Source organism: Chiloscyllium plagiosum, unplaced genomic scaffold (genome assembly GCF_037043375.1).
Source record: "Chiloscyllium plagiosum isolate Xiang-an unplaced genomic scaffold, Cpla_swu_hap1 HiC_scaffold_19, whole genome shotgun sequence".
Lineage (NCBI taxonomy): Eukaryota > Metazoa > Chordata > Chondrichthyes > Orectolobiformes > Hemiscylliidae > Chiloscyllium > Chiloscyllium plagiosum.
Window position 1 is genome coordinate 67,446,923 of NW_028270157.1, and position 17,790 is coordinate 67,464,712.

At 44.7% G+C, this 17,790-nt stretch overlaps 1 protein-coding gene across 1 annotated transcript in view; it reads left to right on the plus strand.

The window, feature by feature from the left end:
• The window catches only part of tbxas1 (thromboxane A synthase 1 (platelet)), a 238,952-nt gene extending 235,462 nt beyond the window's left edge, over positions 1-3,490 (plus strand). Inside the window, exon 14 of the mRNA XM_087997508.1 lies at positions 3,044-3,490. Coding sequence (XP_087853634.1) covers positions 3,044-3,124 — 81 coding nt within the window. The 3' untranslated portion in view covers positions 3,125-3,490. The remainder of the gene's footprint in view (positions 1-3,043) is intronic.
• Positions 3,491-17,790: the final 14,300 nt, after the last annotated feature.

Consider the following 17,790-nt stretch of genomic DNA (forward strand, 5'->3'; position numbering starts at 1 on the left):
AAGGAGGAAGCCTGTCCTGAGGTCACTGTTATCACCTGGCCTATGATCAAATGTATAGTTTGCTATAGATATAGGGAGGTGAATAATTCATGGCCGCAAGCTGTGCCACTCTATAACAATTGCATCTTTGCCTGTGAAGAAATATATGTCTTCTGCATTGGTATTTACCATGAAGGTATAGAGAATACCCATATATTCCTTTGTCTCAGTTTTGATTGGAAAATGAGTGAAATGGAGCAAGTAATTGGGGTTCCCTGGCAAAGACAACTATGAGGCTGCCATCCTCATGACCTCATTGACCGGACTCCTGCCAATTCACGTGAGTTGGACTTAACTCATGTCTACCATTTGGCACTGCTGCCTCATGCGCTAGCGACCCAGGTTCGATCCCATCCTTGGGTGCCTGTGTGGAGTTTGCACTTTCTCCCTATGACTGTGTGTGTTTCCTCCGGGTGCTCCGGTTTCCTCCCACAATTCAGGGATGTGCAGGTTAGGGTGAATTGGCCGTGCTAAATTGTCCATAGTGTTCAGGGATGTGTAGGTTAGGTGCATTAGTGAGGGTAAATGTAGAGTAATAGGGTAGAGGAATGGGTCTGGGTGGATTACTCTTCGGAGGGTTGGTGTGGACATGTTGGGCCAAATGGCCTGTTTCCACACTTGTAGGGATTCTATAATTCGGCAATGTGGTAGGCTAATGGCTAGAGAGACATATCAATTGAATGGCGCTGTAGGGTATGTGTCCCCGAGTTAATAAATAGGGTTGATAAATAGTCCCCTTGAACCTTCTGTGAATTCACATCCTTAGAGCTTGTCCATGTTATAACCTTTGACACTTACCTGAGTCACAATTCCTGGCTGTGGTGTACTGGGATTTGCACCTGCAGTTAAGATGCTCAGGTCAAGCTCACTACTGATAATTTATGTTTGCAAAAGGCTCCCTTCAAAAGACATTCCATTTGCTGTTAGGCTATTTTGTGGTTTGCTGCTCATGATGCTTACCTCACTCGCGATTGTTGCTCTGTTCCTGGTGAAGTCAGCAAAGACTGAAAAAGGGAAGAAGAATGTTTGGGTTTAAAGTTACAAGGTGACATTCTGCCCAGCAGATTACTTACTGAAACAAGCAGTGAATCATACTCGTGAGTAACATGTTCAAATCTAGAGTACAGGTAGTTCTGCTATAACGCACGTTTTGTTAATGCAAATTCGCTATAACACAATTGACGAATTGGGAACCTGTTTCTATAGCACAAACGTTTAAAGCGTATATTGGTTATTAGATTAGATTAGATTAGATTAGATTACTTACAGTGTGGAAACAAGCCCTTCGGCCCAACAAGTCCATACCGACCCGTCGAAGCGCAACCCACCCAGACCCATTCTCCTACATTTACCCCTTCACCTAACACTACAGACAATTTAGCATGGCCAATTCACCTAACCTGCACATTTTGGACTGTGGGAGGAAACCGGAGCACCCGGAGGAAACCCACGCAGACACAGGGAGAATGTGCAAACTCCACACAGTCAGTCGCCTGAAGCGGGAATTGAACCCGGGTCTCTGGCGCTGTGAGGCAGCAGTCTAACCACTGTGCCACCGTGTCGCCAACTGCGATTCCGCCCCTGGAGGTTTAAACAGTACTGCAATTATGCGATTTTCTTATAACACGGGTTTGCACGAGAACAGAACCACCACGTTATAGCAGAACCGACTGTACATTTTCTCTACAATTGGAGGAGAGACGAGATGGAGGAATTGTTTTTATTGCACTAAGTTCTCATAATCTAGATATATATGTGAAAAAGAAAATATTAAGAATCTAAGAGCCAGTAGAGAGTACAGTGCAATGAATGATCGCTTCCTGTATGTTTCTATCATATTTACGTAAGGTCCGTCTAATTCTGGGGAATTCATGTGGTCCTTCAGAGAGTGTCAGGGCTAGACTTATTTAGTTTCTGGATTAGAGTAGTGCTGGAAAAGCACAGCAGTGGGTTGTAGGGGGGCATGGACCTGACCAGGTAGTCACAGAGGGAATGGTCTTTGCGGAAGGCGGAAAGGGGTGGGGAGGGAAATATATCCCTGGTGGTGGGGTCCATTTGGAGGTGGCGGAAATGTCGGCGGATGATTTGGTTTATGCGCCCTCTAACAACCCACCCTTCCATCCTGCCACCGCAGGAATTGCAAAACCTGCGCCCACACCTCCTCCCTCACCTCTATCCAAGGCCCTAAAGGACCCTTCCACATCCATCAAAGTTTTACCTGCACATCCACCAATATCATTTACTGTATCCGTTGCTCCATATGCGGTCTCCTCTACATTGGGGAGACTGGATGCCTCCTAGCAGAGCACTTTAGGGAACATCTCTGGGACACCTGCACCAATCAACCCCATCGCCTTGTGGCCCAACATTTCAACTCCCACTCAGCCGAGGACATGGAGGTCCTGGGCCTCCTTCACCGCCGCTCCCTCACCACCGATGCCTGGAGGAAGAATACCTCGTTTTCCGTTTTGGAACACTTCAACCCCAGAGCATCAATGTGAACTTCACCAGTTTCCTCATTTCCCCTCCCCCCCACCTCACCCCAGTTCCAAACTTCCAGCTCAGCACTATCCCCATGATCTGTCCTTCCTGCTTATCTCCCTTTCCACCTATCCACTACATTCTCCTCTCTGACCTACCACCTCCATCCCCACCCCCATTCACCCATTGTACTCTTTGCTACCTTCCCCCACCCTCCCCCCGACTTATCACCTTCATCCCCTCCCCCACTCACCTATTGTACTCTATGGTACTTTCTCCCCACCCCAACCTCCTCTCATTTATCTCTCCACCCTTGAGGCACTGTGCCTCTATTCCTGATGAAGGGCTTTTGCCTGAAACGTCAATTTTCCTGCTCCTCGGATGCTGCCTGAACCGCTGTGCTTTTCCAGCACTAATCCAGAATCTGGTTTCCAGCATCTGCAGTCATTGTTTTTACCTAGTGGACTTATTTAGTCCCTGTTCCCTGGTCCTGCAATCACTTATCATGTGGTTTTCTTTTCAGATTCCAGTGCAGATAAAATCGTCAGGCACCCTTGGACCGAAAGAGGGAGTTATCCTTAAGATTGTGCCAAGGAAATGTTAAACACGTGGTTGTACCCGATGGTCTCAACATAATGTATGAATCTGATAGATGATCAAAACTTTGGAATGATTATTCAATGTGTGCGGCTAGACTTTAACAAAGCTCCTGAACCTGAATGTGGATGGAAAACATAAAGTGCTCCTAATTATGAAGTGCTACCTTGCATAATCTTCAGTTAGCACAGTTTGAATTGATTTAGGTTAGATTCAGAAAATAATGTAGGACCATGAGTAGGACCACAGTGATTAAACGGCTAATATGGAGGATAACAGCAGATTGAAGAAAAAGTTGTAAAATACTAAACATAATAATGGATGTTCAGTGTGATGATCTGACTTTAAATAAATCAGTTTTCTTTGTATCCTGCCTTAGACCATTTGAATTTTTATATTGTCTCTCACTGCATCTTTCACAACCTCAGAACAACCCAAAGCACTTGAGAGTAAATAAGCTATTTTTGAAGTGAAGTCACAATTGGAATGTCAGAAAATTAGCAACCAATTTGTTTATCGTAAGGTTCCGCAAACAGTAACAATGAACCAGTTTAGCTTGTCATTACTTCCAATATCTGAATCAGCTTTTCATGACACCATGGTTCAAAAAGATTTGTCTTCCATGACTTTAGAATGTCCCAAATACTTTTTCAGCCAATTAAATATGTTTGAAGTGCAACGTGGAAAACAATAGAAAAATGATTGCATTTCAGAAATGCTTTGGGATAAACCAAGAATGTGAATGCGCATATTCATTTTTTCCAGATATTCACCAACTTTCACTGGAACAAGATTTCTCTGTCACTCGCAGGTTGCCTCAGGGAAGTTAAAAACAGAAACCAAAGAAATCCAATCATGTTGTTATCTGGGTCAGTCTTTCACAGCAGTTACGGGCTTGGACTTGCCTCCATTTGAGTGAGAACTCAAAGCCAATGTTTCTGGCCTTCTACCACCCTCCACAATACCTGAACACAGAGTGGTGTATCAGTTCAGTAGAATCAAAGGAGTCATTCAGCCAGGCATACCTGTATCAGATATCTGAAAACAACCCGTTTAGTTCCATTCCTCTGCACTACCTCTGCATCCCTGAAGTTGTTTCCTTTTTAAGTATAATCTAATTTCAGATTATTGAATCTGTATCCACCTTCCTGTCAGGCAGATACGATCCAGATCGTAGCTACCTATTGCATGTTTTTTTAAATTACCTCCCATTAATACTTTTACCTCCAGTAATTCCCTTCCAATCTGAACTGGATTCAGACACTTCAACTTCCACTACAAGATGGATGGATCTTATCTACACACTCTCCTCTCATTATAGAATCCCTATGGTGAGGAAACAGGCCATCCATTCCAACAAGTCCACCCAGACCCATTCCCCTGATTAATGCACCAAACCTACACATCCCTGAACCCAATGGGCAATTTAGCATGGACAATCCACCTAACCTGCACATCTTTGGACTGTGGGAGGAAACCCAGAAGAATCCCACACAGACACAGGGAGAATGTGCAAACTCCACACAGACAGTCACCCAAGGCTGGAACTGAACCTGGGTTCCTGGCGCTGTGAGACAGCAGTGCTAACCACTGAGCCACTGTGCCACTTCTCTCAGTAGTTCCATGCAAATGTATCTTAGCTTGCAACATATAGTGCTGTTACTTTGCAAGTGTTGAACCATGGTGCCCTCCAGCATTCTTAGAATTGCAGGATGTCAAATAAAAGGTGCAAAAGCCAGCTTTCTTATAAAAATGTTAGAGTCTCACAAATCTATTGTGGAAGTAAACCTCCTCTAAAAGAAAGGGTTTATAAATGTAGGTAAAATCGCACAGCAATATCTGAAGGAAAACTTAGCTTTTAGTAAATTATGGTTCAGATTGAGGCCAAGATCTCAGAGGACCAAGAGGTGAATGTTATTTGCAACTGGGACAAGACAAAACTAAACAGCATGAGTTGGCCATGCTAAATTCCCCAAAGTGTTCAGGGATGTGTAGGTTAGTCAGGAATAAATGTAGAGTAATGGGGAATGGGATTGGGTGGGATACTCTTTGGAGGGTCAGTGTGGACTTGTTGGGCCGAAGGGCCTGTTTCCACACTGTAGGGATTCTATAAGCCCTCTCAAAGTCACCTAAGCACCAGTACATTGATCAACCCCACAGCTATCAAAAGCCCGAAGCTTTTGTGAAAACAATGGAGGATTATCTGAAAGAAACCTATAAAATTCTAACAGGACTATTGTAGGAAGAATATTATTAAGAGGTTTCAGAAGAGATTAACAGGGTGTTGCCAGAAATACAGGGTTTGAGGTAGAAGGATAGGCTGGGACTGTTTACATCGGAGAGTAGGAGGTTGGGGGGTGGCCTTATGGAGGTTTATAAAATCATGATAGGTATATATAAAGTGAATGGCAGGTATCTTTTCTCTAGGCTGGGGGAATTCAAGACAAGGGGGCATATTTTTAAAGTGAGAAGAGAAAGATTTTAAAAAGACATGGACTTTTTTTTTTACAGAGAGTGGTTCGTGTGTGGAATTAACTTCCAGAGGAAGTGGTGGATGCAGGTGCAGTTATGGCGTTTAAAAGACATTTGGATCAGTTCGTGAATAAGAAATATTTGGAGGGCTCTGGGTCAAGAGCCAAAGGGACTAATTTAGTTTGGGATTATGGTTGGCATGGGAAAGTTGGACCGAAGGGTCTGTTTCTGTGCTCTATGACTGTGAATAGGCAAGGCAAACACAATAAGGATGTTTTCAATGACTGTTGAGTCCAGAACAATGGTAATGGTCCAAACATATGGGGTAGGCCATTTAGGACTGAGATGAGGAGAAATGTCTTCACCCAGAGAGTGGTGAGCCTGTGGAATTTCTTACCACAGAAAGCAATTGTAGCCAAAATGTTAAATGTTTTTGAGAAAAAGTTCGGTATAGCTCTTAGAGCTGAAGGGATCAAAGGGCATGGGGAGAAAGCAGGAACTGAGGATTCTGGGTTAGATGATCAGCCATATTCATATTCAATGGTGGAGCAGGCTTGAAGGGGCGAATGGCCGACTCCTGCTCCTCTTTTCAATGTTTCATCTTTCTAAGTGTATTTTCTGTAGTAGTCCTTTGTAGAAGGACTGCAAAGGTTGAGTGACATAAAATAAACCCTTCAGCCAAGTATTCTGCATCAATTCAGACTGAGCTAGGGAAGCAGAAAATTGCTGCTCACATCCCACAGCACAAAGGAATAACTTACTTCAACTCCTCTTGGGGATCTGACTCTCCTCTCCAGCTCAGAAATCTATTGCGTCATCTCACAAGGAATCCAAAAAGGAACCAAATGCTGGGGAGACCACCTTCATTCCAGAAAACAGTTTTATTTTAAGCAACATGTTTCTAGGGCTGTTACATTTTCATTAAAGTACAAAAGCCGAGACATTTGTTGCAGAAATGTGATAACAGTTTTCCTTTGTAATCTTCCAGGAACAACTGCATTGGTTACTTCAGCAGTACTGTGAAAGTTCAAGGGTTTCTATTCCTCTGTCTATCATAGCTAGTAGTCAAGACTGGCTACTATGTGCAATTCTGGCTCTCCTATCACACCGACTGAACATGCTTGGACATCTTAAAGTAGCCACACACTGGATCATGTCTCAAAACCGAATGTCTCCCAGGTTACAACTGAATCTGGTGGGAACAAGTTCAGCAATCTGCCTATTGCTGTCAGTATCTCAGTCCCTCTGACTGTTACTTGTACAAGAGACACCCACTGAGGTGTATGGTCCTGGTTCTGATTCAGCCCTCCAACTGCTCCAGCATGCTATTTCAGAGCCTAGCCTGGTGTCCAGTCACGCCAACTCCCAACCAACCATAAAGTTTGTTAGATTATCTACAGAATAGTCGAATGATTACAGTGCAGGAGAAAGTCATTCAGTCTACATGCCATTCTCTGGAAAAACTACTGTGCCAGCCTAATTTCCTTACTTTTCTCCCTGTTTCCTCCCTTCAGTGCTCTTTTGAAGACCTCAGTTGAAGCTGTCCCCATTTCGCTCTCAGGAAGTGCATTCTCAACCCTAATCACTCATAAACTCATAGAGTCCTACAGCACATAGACAGGCCCTTTGGCCCAAACTGGTCCATGCCAATCAAAATGTCCGTCCACACTAACCCCATTTCTTTGCACTTGGCCCATATTCTTCTAAACCTTTCCTATCCATGTATTTGTCCAATGTACCCACCTCAACCACTTCTGCTGGCAGCTCATTCCATATACATACCATCCTCTGTGTAAAAAAGGTTGCCCCTCAGGTTCCCTTTTACTGTTTCCCCTCTAACCTTAAACTGATGCCCTCTAGTCCTCGAATCCCTAGCCCTGGGGAAAAGCCTGAATGCATTCACCCTATCCATGCCTCTCATGATGTTATACACCTCTATAAGATTCCTCCTCAGTCTCTTGTGCTCCAAAGAAAAAAGTCCTAGCTTGTCCAACCTTTCCGTATAACTCAGACCATTGAGTCCAGGCAACATCCTTGTAAATTTTTTCTGCGCCCTTTCCAGTTTAATACATCCTTCCTATGGCAAGGCAACCAAAACTGAACACAATTCTCCAAGCGCAGCCTCACCAACATCCTGTGCAACTGCAACACAACTTCCTGACTTCTATACTCAGTGCCCTGACTGAAGGCCAGTGTGACAAAAGCCTTCCTTACTGCCCTGTCTACCTGTGCCTCCACTTTCACAGAACCGTGCACCTGAACTCCAAGGTCCCTCTGTTCCACTACACTCCTTAAGGCCTGACCATTCATCAGGAAACTCCTACCTTGATTTGACTTTCCAAAATGCAAGACCTCACACGTATCTGTATTAAACACCATTTGCCATTTCTCGGCCCACTTCCCCAGCTGATCAAGGTCATCCTGCAATTTCTGATAATTTTCCTCACTCTCCATGTCACTGCCTCTTTTAGGGTCATCAGCAAACCTACTAGTTTGCTGCCTTTTACATTCTAATCCAAAACATTGATATCCATAACAAACAACAATGAGCTCAGCACAGACCCCTGAAGCACTTCACTAGTCACAGGTCTCCAGTCCAACAAGCATCCTTCTACTATTACCCTCTGCTTCCTACCATCAAGTCAATTTGTATCTGATTTGCCAGCTCCCCTTGGATTCCATGCGATCTAACCTTCCAGAGCAGCCTACCATGTGGAACCATATCAAGGGCCTCACTGAAATCCATACAGACTACATGTACTGCCCTGCCCCCATCAACGAACTCTGACAAATTTGTGAGGCATGACCTCCCATGCACAAAGCCATATTGCATACTCCTAATCAAATCCTGTCTTTCCAAATGCATGTACATCTTATCCTTCAGAATCTTCTCAAGTAACTTACCTACCATGAATGTTAAGCTTATTGGTGTATAGTTTCCAGTTTTGTTTTTTTGCAGCCCTTCTTGAATAAGGGCGCAACATTCACTATCCTCCAGTCTTACAGGACCTCACCCATGGCTAACGATGATGTAACAATATCAGACAGGGCCCCCACAATTTCTTCTGTAGCCTCTTGTAGTGTTCTTGGATACATCTGGTCAGGACCAGGAGATTTATCCACCTTCATATATTCTAATGCATCCAACATCCTTTCTACTGTGATGTGGACTGTCTCCAAGATATTACCACTAGCTTCCCCTAGTTCCAAGTCTTCATATCTTTCTCCATGGTAAACTCAGAGGGGAATATTCATTGAGAACCTCGCCCATCTCCTGCAGTTCTATACATACATGTCCAGTTTGGTCCTTGAGGGGCCCTATTCTCTCTCTAGATATTCTTTTTCCTTTAATATACTTAAGGTACTTCTTTGGATTCACCCTAATCTTCTCAGCCAAGGTGATCTCATGTCCCCTTTTTGTCCTCCTGATTTCCTTCTTCAGAAAACTCTTGTATTCCCTGTATACCTCCAGGGATTCCCTTCATCCCAGCTGCCTGTACCTGAGCCACACCTTTTTTCTGGTCAAAGTCTCAATATCTCTTGTCATTCAGGGTTCCCTATTCCTGCCAAAGTTGCCCTTCACCCTCATAGGAATAGATAGACCTTGAACTCCAGCTATCTCACTTTTAAAGGCCACCCACTTGCCAGAGGTCCCTTTTCCTGCAAACAAACTACTCCAGTCAACCCCTGCAAGCTCCTGTCTAATTCTATCAAAATTTGTCTTGCCCCAGTTTAGATCTTGAACCTGTGGACCAGTTTTGTCTCTCTCCATAACTATTTTAAAATTAATAGAACAATGGTCACTGGTCCCAAAGTGCTCCCCCACTGTCATTGTAGTCCTGCCCTGTTTCCCAAGAGTAGGTCAAGTTTTGCCCCTTCCTCAACTGCTTGAGGAAACTTAACAAATTCCACACCATCTAATCCCTTAACACCATGGCAGTGCCAGTTTATATTAGGAAAATTAAAATTCCCTACTATGATAACCCTATTGCTCCTGCAAAGCTTCCCAATCTCCCTGCATATTTGTTCCTCTAATTCTCGTCGACTCTTTGGGGGCCTATAACACAACCCCAATAACATCACCATCCCCTTCGGATTTGTTAGCTCCGCCCACAAAAGCTGCCTTTGGTTATTTTACCAATCACCTTAAATTGATGGCCTCTGGTTGCTCTCCCACTGCCTGGGTTTTGACCCCACGTCAGACTCCTCATTACTTTGAACACCTCCAACAAATCCCCTCTTCAAGGAACACAATCCCAGCTTCTCCCATTTCTCCATGTTACTGAAGGTCATCATCCCTGGAATCTGAATTGTTTCTTAGCACTATTCTGAAGAGCTGTGCCCAGAAATAGTTACATCACTTCACTTGTGAGTGAACAAGCAATTTATAAAAATAATCATCAGTCACCTTTGCTTTTGTACTTAGAATCATAGAATTCCTACAGTGTGGAAACAGGCCCTTCAGCCCAACAAGTCCAGATTGACCTTCCAAAGAGTAATCCATCCAGACCCATTCCCCCCTACCCTATTATTCTACATTTGCCTTGACGAATGCACCTAACCTACACATCCCTGAATACTATGGCCAATTTAGAATGGCCAATTCACCCTAACCTGTACATCTTTGGATCGTGGGAGGAAATGGGATGCATCTTGTTTTAACATGACAGTTTTGTCAGGTTTGAGGGAAGAAACATGCATTATGGTACATTCCAGACTCACCTGCATGGGATTGCTTTGCAATTTTATCCACACTTAGATGTAATTTAACATTAATGAAGCGTTTTAACCATAGATTCATGGAAAACGAAACTAGGTAACAACACAATGGAGAAAGGAATAGAAGGGTATATTGATGGAATGAGCTGAAGTAACAAAGAAAAATAAATATTTGCATTTTTGTTACATATCACATCTTTATGACATACTGAGGCAGGTCCCAGCCACACAAATACTTTTGTTGTGTAGTCACCATTTTTAAAAAAAATAGTCTTTTATTGAAAAATAAATTTTTAAATATTTAAAACAATACAAAGAAAGAACAGCGAAAAAAAATTAAAAACCATACTGCCCTAATCTACAAATGTATCAATATATATAAAAATATATTTTTTAAAACTCCAACTAATTACTTAACTAAATAAATAATAACTAACAACAAACTAATAAATAATTATAATACAGCTCTTCAAAACAAACACTAATTCTCGAATATTGAGAACATTAATTTTCACGTATTCATACATTCCCAGTTCCTCCTCCCTGGATATTGGACTCGTAAAGCACAATCATTACAGCTATATAAAAACACTAATAAGTGTGGCAGATAAATCTGTGCCCAGATATTCCAAAATGGGCTGCCATGTCTTATAGAAATTCTCAGTTTTGTGGTGCACTATACTTGTGAGAAGCTCCATAACAATCTTCCGCCAACCCGACAGGCCCGGGGGGTTTTCGGAAACCCAACCTAACAAGACATTCTTCCTTGCGCAGAAAGTGAGGATGTTGAAAAGTTTTTCTTATGTGCATCTACAGGCCAAGAAGAAGAGAGATTGGGTCTCTCTCCACCTTACATCTAAACTCCTGTCCATTGCATCCACCACAGCGTTCCGGTATGTTTGAAGCCTGCCACAGAACCAGAGATAATGAGTAAGAGTGTCCATGCCAACCTTGCACTTGAAGCATGTTGAAGATACCCCCTGGTTTAAATTTTGACAAATGGTCCAGAGCCAAGTGGCCCCTGTGGAGAATCTTCAACTGTGCAGCATGGGTCCGATTGCAAATTGATATCTTTCTTGCATTTTCCCAAATATCTTCCTACGCCTCTGAGGAGGCGTTGTCCCCATTTTAATGTAGGAAGCACAGCAAACCATTTGTACATTACAGTACTTTTTGTGGGATTTTTCAGTAATAACAAGACCATCTGTTTTGGTATTGGTTAGGGGATATACATTGGCAAAATCTTTGGAAATGTCCCATGCTTTTCGTCAAAATAGCACAATGGGATCTTTCATTGGATGAGGGGATAAATATTCCTATGAGGCATCAGCAAAGTCGTTATTATGGGTCCAATACTATGTGTGGCAATGTCTAATAAGAAGGCAGTAGTATTCAGTTTTCAGATTGATGTACTTCTGCATCATTTCTGCAGCGTGTTTGATTACAAGCCACTGGTTCTTTCATGACCTTGGGTGGTATGGTGGTTCGGTGGTTACAGCTGCTCCCTTACAGCCCCAGGTACCCGGATTCACTTCCGATTTGTTTGATGACCTGTGTGGAGTTTGAATATTTTCCCTGTGTCTTGGGTTTCTTTCAAGCGTTCTGATTTTCTCCCGCAGTCAAAGATGTGCAGATTAGGTGGATTGGCCATGGGAAATGCAGGGTTACAGGGATAGGTTAAGGGGGTGGGTCTGGGTGGATTGCTCTTTGAAGGGTTGGTGTGGACCCCGATGGGCTGAATGGCCTGCTCCCGCACTGCAGGGATTCTACGAGTCTAAAGTGCTCTTAAAATGTATGGCTAAACCTTCCCAGCCCATGAATGATGTTGGCAATGATGAGTCAGTTGGGAAAATGTGGCGAGATCAGAAACGTTAGTTTCTCAACAGCAGAAAAACATCTGATTTTATTCCCCATGTCTGAACAGCAAGATGAGAACGTTACCAGTAAGGGGCAAGAATGCTATTTGCACACCTCAATGTTTCATTAGTACCTAATTGCCTCATTAATTTGCAACTTTCTATTCTTCCATGCACCAGAGGGAGATCAGATGGTGACAGTTCCCAGCATGAAATAGCTCTAGTTCACTGTGTGATTCTCTGGGCCTCTATCTTAGGCACATAGCATTGATGTCTCAGGGAACCCAGGGGGGCAGTGACTCCATCAGCCATTCATGGAAGTTGCCATTTGACAGGCAGGGGCCTTACCACATAGAGTCATAGAGTCACACAGCACGGAAATAGATCCTTTGGTGCAACTTGTCCATGCCATCCAGATATCTAAAATTAAACCTATGCCCCCTAGTTTTGGACTCCCCTACCCTGGGGAAAAGATCTTGGCTATTCACCCTACCCATGCTCCTCATGATTTTATAAACCTTGATAAGGTCATCCCTTTGCCTCTGATACTCCAGGGAACATAGCCCGTCTGTTCAACCTCTCCCTATAGCTCAAACCCTCCAATCATCATGACACATCTCAGACCCACCTACAAACTGTTGTCCCATGTCAATGGAGCACAATAGCTCCTCTCATTGGATTGCCGCTGCCAAGACACTGTGCTCATAGGGACAGGCCCCATCTCATGGATTGGACCAACATGCACCTCAGGGGTCACCTCTACTCCCCCTAGTGCCCACTCACTGTGCATCTACTCGCTCACAGCATCTCTGCCTTGCCTTGCCTTGCCCATTACTGCAGACACAGAGCCAGGCGGCTCGTCAGCAGTGATCAATCTAGGGGGTGCACATCTTGCTCTATGACAGTGAGCCCCATCAGTTTCATAACCTGCACCACGTGCCAGCAGCTCATGTGTAAAACATGATTCACGGGACTTGCCAAAATGGTCCAGTAAACGTCCAGACCACTTTTGTCTATGTAATACCTGCCTTTCCTGTGTACTGTGGGAAAGGGGAGAGGTTCTCAATAATGCTGCCACACAGGCAATCTGCTACTGTTCATGCTCCAAAAAGATTGACCAACATGGAATCCCTACGCTGTGGAACCAGGCATTTTGGCTCAACAAGCTCGCACTGACACTCCAAAGAGGATTCCACCCAGACCCATTTCCCCAACCCTATATTTACCCCTGACTATGCACCTAACTTATACGTCCCTGAACACTATGGACAATTTAGCATGGCCAATCCACCTGCCCTGTACATCTTTGGACTGCAGGAGAAAAATCGGAGCACCCGAAGGAAACCTACACAGTCACTGGGAGAATGTGCAAACTCCACACAGACAGTTGCTGGATGCTAGGATGTAACCTGGGTCCCTGGTGCTGTGAGACAGCAGTGTTAGCCACTGTGTCACCCCAACATCAGACTCAGGGCTAGGTCTTCGTGTATGCATCTCACTGGCCTCCTTGTTGCGGGCCTTCATGTCCCAGTGCATGGTTAAATGTCATTTGTGTGTGCTGTGAATGATCAGTTACTGAGGAGCTGTCTCGTTTCTGATATTAGGCAAAAGTGAGGACTGCAGATGCTGGAAACCAGAGTTTAGATTAAAGTGGTGCTGGAAAAGCACAGCAGGTCAGGCAGCATCTGAGGAGCAGGAAAATCAACGTTTTGTGCAAAAGCCCTTCATCAGGAATAGAGGCAGAGTGCCTGCAGAGTGGAGAGATAAATGGGGTGGGGGGTGGGGGGCTTGGGGAGAAGATAGCAAAGAGGACAATAGGTGAATGGGGGGTGAGGATGAAGGTGATAGGTCAGAGAGGAGAGTGAAGTGGATAGGTGGGAAGGGAGATAGGCAGGTAGGACAGGTCATGAGGACGGTGCTGAGCTGGAAGGTTAGAACTGGGGTAAGGTGGGGGAAGGGGAAATGAAGAAACTGGTTAAGTCCACATTGATGCCCTGGGGTTGAAGTGTTCCGAGGCTGAAGATGAGGCGTTCTGCCTCCAGGCGTCGGGTGGTGAGGGAGCGGTGGTGGAGGAGGCCCAGGACCTCCATGTCCTCGGCAGAGTGGGAGGGGGAGTTGAAATGTTAGGCCACAGGGCGGTGTGGTTGATTGGTGCAGGTGTCCCGGAGATATTCCCTGAAGCGCTCTGCTAGGAGGCGTCCAGTCTCCGCAATGTAGAGGAGACCGCATCAGGAGCTACGGATACAATAAATGATATTGGTGGATGTGCAGGTAAAACTTTAATGGATGTGGAAGGCTTCTTTGGGGCCTTGGGTAGAGGTGAGGGAGGAGGTGTGGGCGCAGGTTTTGCAATTCCTGCGGTGGCAGGGGAGGGTGCCAGGACGGGAGGGTGGTTTGTTGGGGGGTGTGGACCTGACCAGGTAGTCACGGAGGGAACGGTCTTTGTCTCGTAACACTTCAACCCCAGGGCATCAATGTGGACTTCACCAATTTCCTCATTTCTCCTCCCCCCACCGTACCCCAGTTCCAACCTTCCAGCTCAGCACCATCCTACCTGCCAATCTCCCTTCCCAATTATCCACTCCACCCTCTCTTCTGACCTATCACGTCCATCCCCACCCCCATTCATCTAATATACACTTTGCTACCTTCTCCCCAGCCCCATCCCCCCACCCTCCCAATTTATCTCTCCACCCTTCAGGCACTCTGCCTGTATTCCTGATGAAGGGCTTTTGCCCGAAACATCAATTTTCCTGCTCCTCGGATGCTGCCTGACCTGCTGTGCTTTTCCAGCACCGCTCTGATCTAAACTCTCCGATATTGCCCACAGAGGTTCATTGGAATCATCCCCCAATGGATCCAGGCTGTTGTCATCCCTGTATCTGCTGCATTAATGAATGGATGAGGAAGTCCATGGTCAGAATCAATGCCCCAGTTTCTAATGCAGGCCACCACAGGTGCCCTCATGATTGAGAGCCCACTGTCTCCTGTCTTCTGTGAAACGCTGTGCAGACGAAAGAAAGAAGCAGCTCCTTGAATGCTTTCCCCAGACGTTGAGATTTATACTATCCCTCTGTGTGGCAAAATAAAGCACTTCCTCCCTGAATGGCCCACATCAAACTTGAAACACTAGATTCCCCATACTGGATTTTCCCCAACAAAAGAATATGTTTATATTTATACTCACTTAAAAAATGTCATTGTGAGGTAAAGTTTACATGATGATTTACATTGGATAGTCATTTATCCAAACCCTCTTGTCTTCAAATTGAGAGTTCGATGAAGGGACAGTGTTGGACATTCAGATTGTGCCTTGGCTTAAGAAAGGGGATAAGGTTCAAAGTACTGTTCGGGGATCAGACAATTCAGTGGGAGGAGCATCATTGAAAGAGCAAATGGGAAATGGTGAGAAATCTCAATTCCAACAGATCAGCCACATGGAGCAGGAAGAGCAACATCACCATCTGGTGGTTTATATTCAGTACTACCACCAAATAAAAAAAACTTGACTCCAGGATAAGAATTGAAATCCTATGCCTTTCTCTCATCTTAAATGTCATTGCATTAATTTCCTTGTCATTTCTAGATACTAGGCCTAAATATTTTTTTTCTCTCCTGAAGCTATAACTCAGACTGAAGTACTGTTCTGGGGTAGAATTAGGAGTTGGAAGTCGAGAGTGTGGTGCTGGAAAAGCACAACAGGTCAGGCAACATCCGAGAAGCAGGAGAATCAATGTTTTGGGCATAAGCCCTTCATTGGGAATGAGGCTTGTGCCCGAAATATTGATTCTCCTACTCTTTTTCCAGCACTACACTCTCAACTCTGATCTCCTGCATCTCCAGCCCTCACTTTCTCCCTTCAGTCCAAGATCATTTTTGATCATTCAACTCAACATCAGCTATCCCCATTTGTCAATGCCTAGATATCCAAAAATCTATCGCTGTCAAGTCAGACTGTGGCTAGGGCTGAGCAAGAAGTGGGAGGTTTAGTGAATGTTGGAGTTTGATGTCCCTCTGGTATTTGAGTACAGGAAAAGCAACTGTTTGACAGTTAACCAGCATGTTATTCTGTCAATGATAAATAGTTTACAAAGCGCCACAGGCCAGTGAGCATAGAAGTACGCTTTCCTTTATTGGTCAGAGTATTGAGTACAGGAGTTGGGAGGTCATGTTGCGGCTGTACAGGACATTGGTTAGGCCACTGTTGGAATATTGTGTGCAATTCTGGTCTCCTTCCTATCGGAAAGATGTTGTGAAACTTGAAAAGGTTCAGAAAAGATTTACAAGGATGTTGCCAGGGTTGGAGGATTTGAATTATAGGGAGAGGCTGAACAGGCTGGGGCAATTTTCCCTGGAGCGTCGGAGGCTGAGGGGTGACCTTATAGAGGTTTACAAAACTATGAGGGGCATGGATAGGGTAAATAGGCAAAGTCTTTTCCCTGGGGTTGGGGAGTCCAGAACTAGAGGGCATAGTTTAGGGGTGAGAGGGGTAAGATATAAAAGGGACCTAAGGAGCAACTTTTTCACACAGAGGGTGGTACGTGTATGGAATGAGCTTCCTGTGGATGTGGTGGAGGCTGGTACAATTGCAACATTTAAGAGGCATTTGGATGGGTATATGAATAGGAAGGGTTTGGAGGAATATGGGCCGGGTGCTGGCAGGTGGTACTAGATTGGGTTGGGATATCTGGTCAGCATGGACAGGTCGGACCGAAGGGTCTGTTTCCATGTTGTACATCTCTATGACTCTATGAATCTATGAGGCCTTCGGTGAAGAACTGGTGCAGCAGGTAGGCATGAGATTTCCGAGGCAGTTGGGACTAGTTCTCAGGCAGAAGGGATCCATACAAGGAGGATGAGTTCACATCCTCTCAGGGCGATACACTTTTGTGAAAGGATTACGCTGGATTGACAGAGAGGCGGAAACCTGAGAGACAGCTGAGACTGCGAGGAAGTAGAAAAGCAGGAAGCAAGACTGGAAGACAGATAAGGCAAAGGCAAGCATCAAATAAGATTAATATGGTGAATGATATTAATATTAAAATGTCAAAGACACTCTATCTCACAACACAGTAAATGATTTGAAGGGATAAGTAGAGTGATAAATTTTCTGGGTGCAGTTCTGGTTTCCCTACTATGGAAAGGATATTATTAAGGTAGAAAGAGTGCAGAAGAGATTGACTGGGATACCTGGACTGGAAGGTTTGAGCTATAACGATAGGCCTGGACCTTTTTCCCAGCAGCATAGGAGTCTGAGGGGTGACCTTGTAGAGGTTTGTAAAATCATGAGAGGCACAGATAAGGGAGATAGCCAGGGAAGGGGAGCCTAAAACTGGAGGGCATCAGTTTAAGGTGAGAGGGAAGAGATACCACAGGGTCCAGAGGGGTGTTTTTTACTCAAGGAGGGTGGTGAATTTCTGGGACAGGTTGCCAGGGGTAATGGTGGAGATGAGTACAATTTCATCAACTAAGAAACATTTGGATAGGTACATGCATTGGATAGGTATGGAGGGATATGGATCAAACGCAGGCAAATGGGACTTGACTAATTGTGAAATCTGGTCAGCATGGGCGAGTTGGGCTGAAGGGCCTGTTTCCATGCTGTAGACCTCTATGGATCTAAATA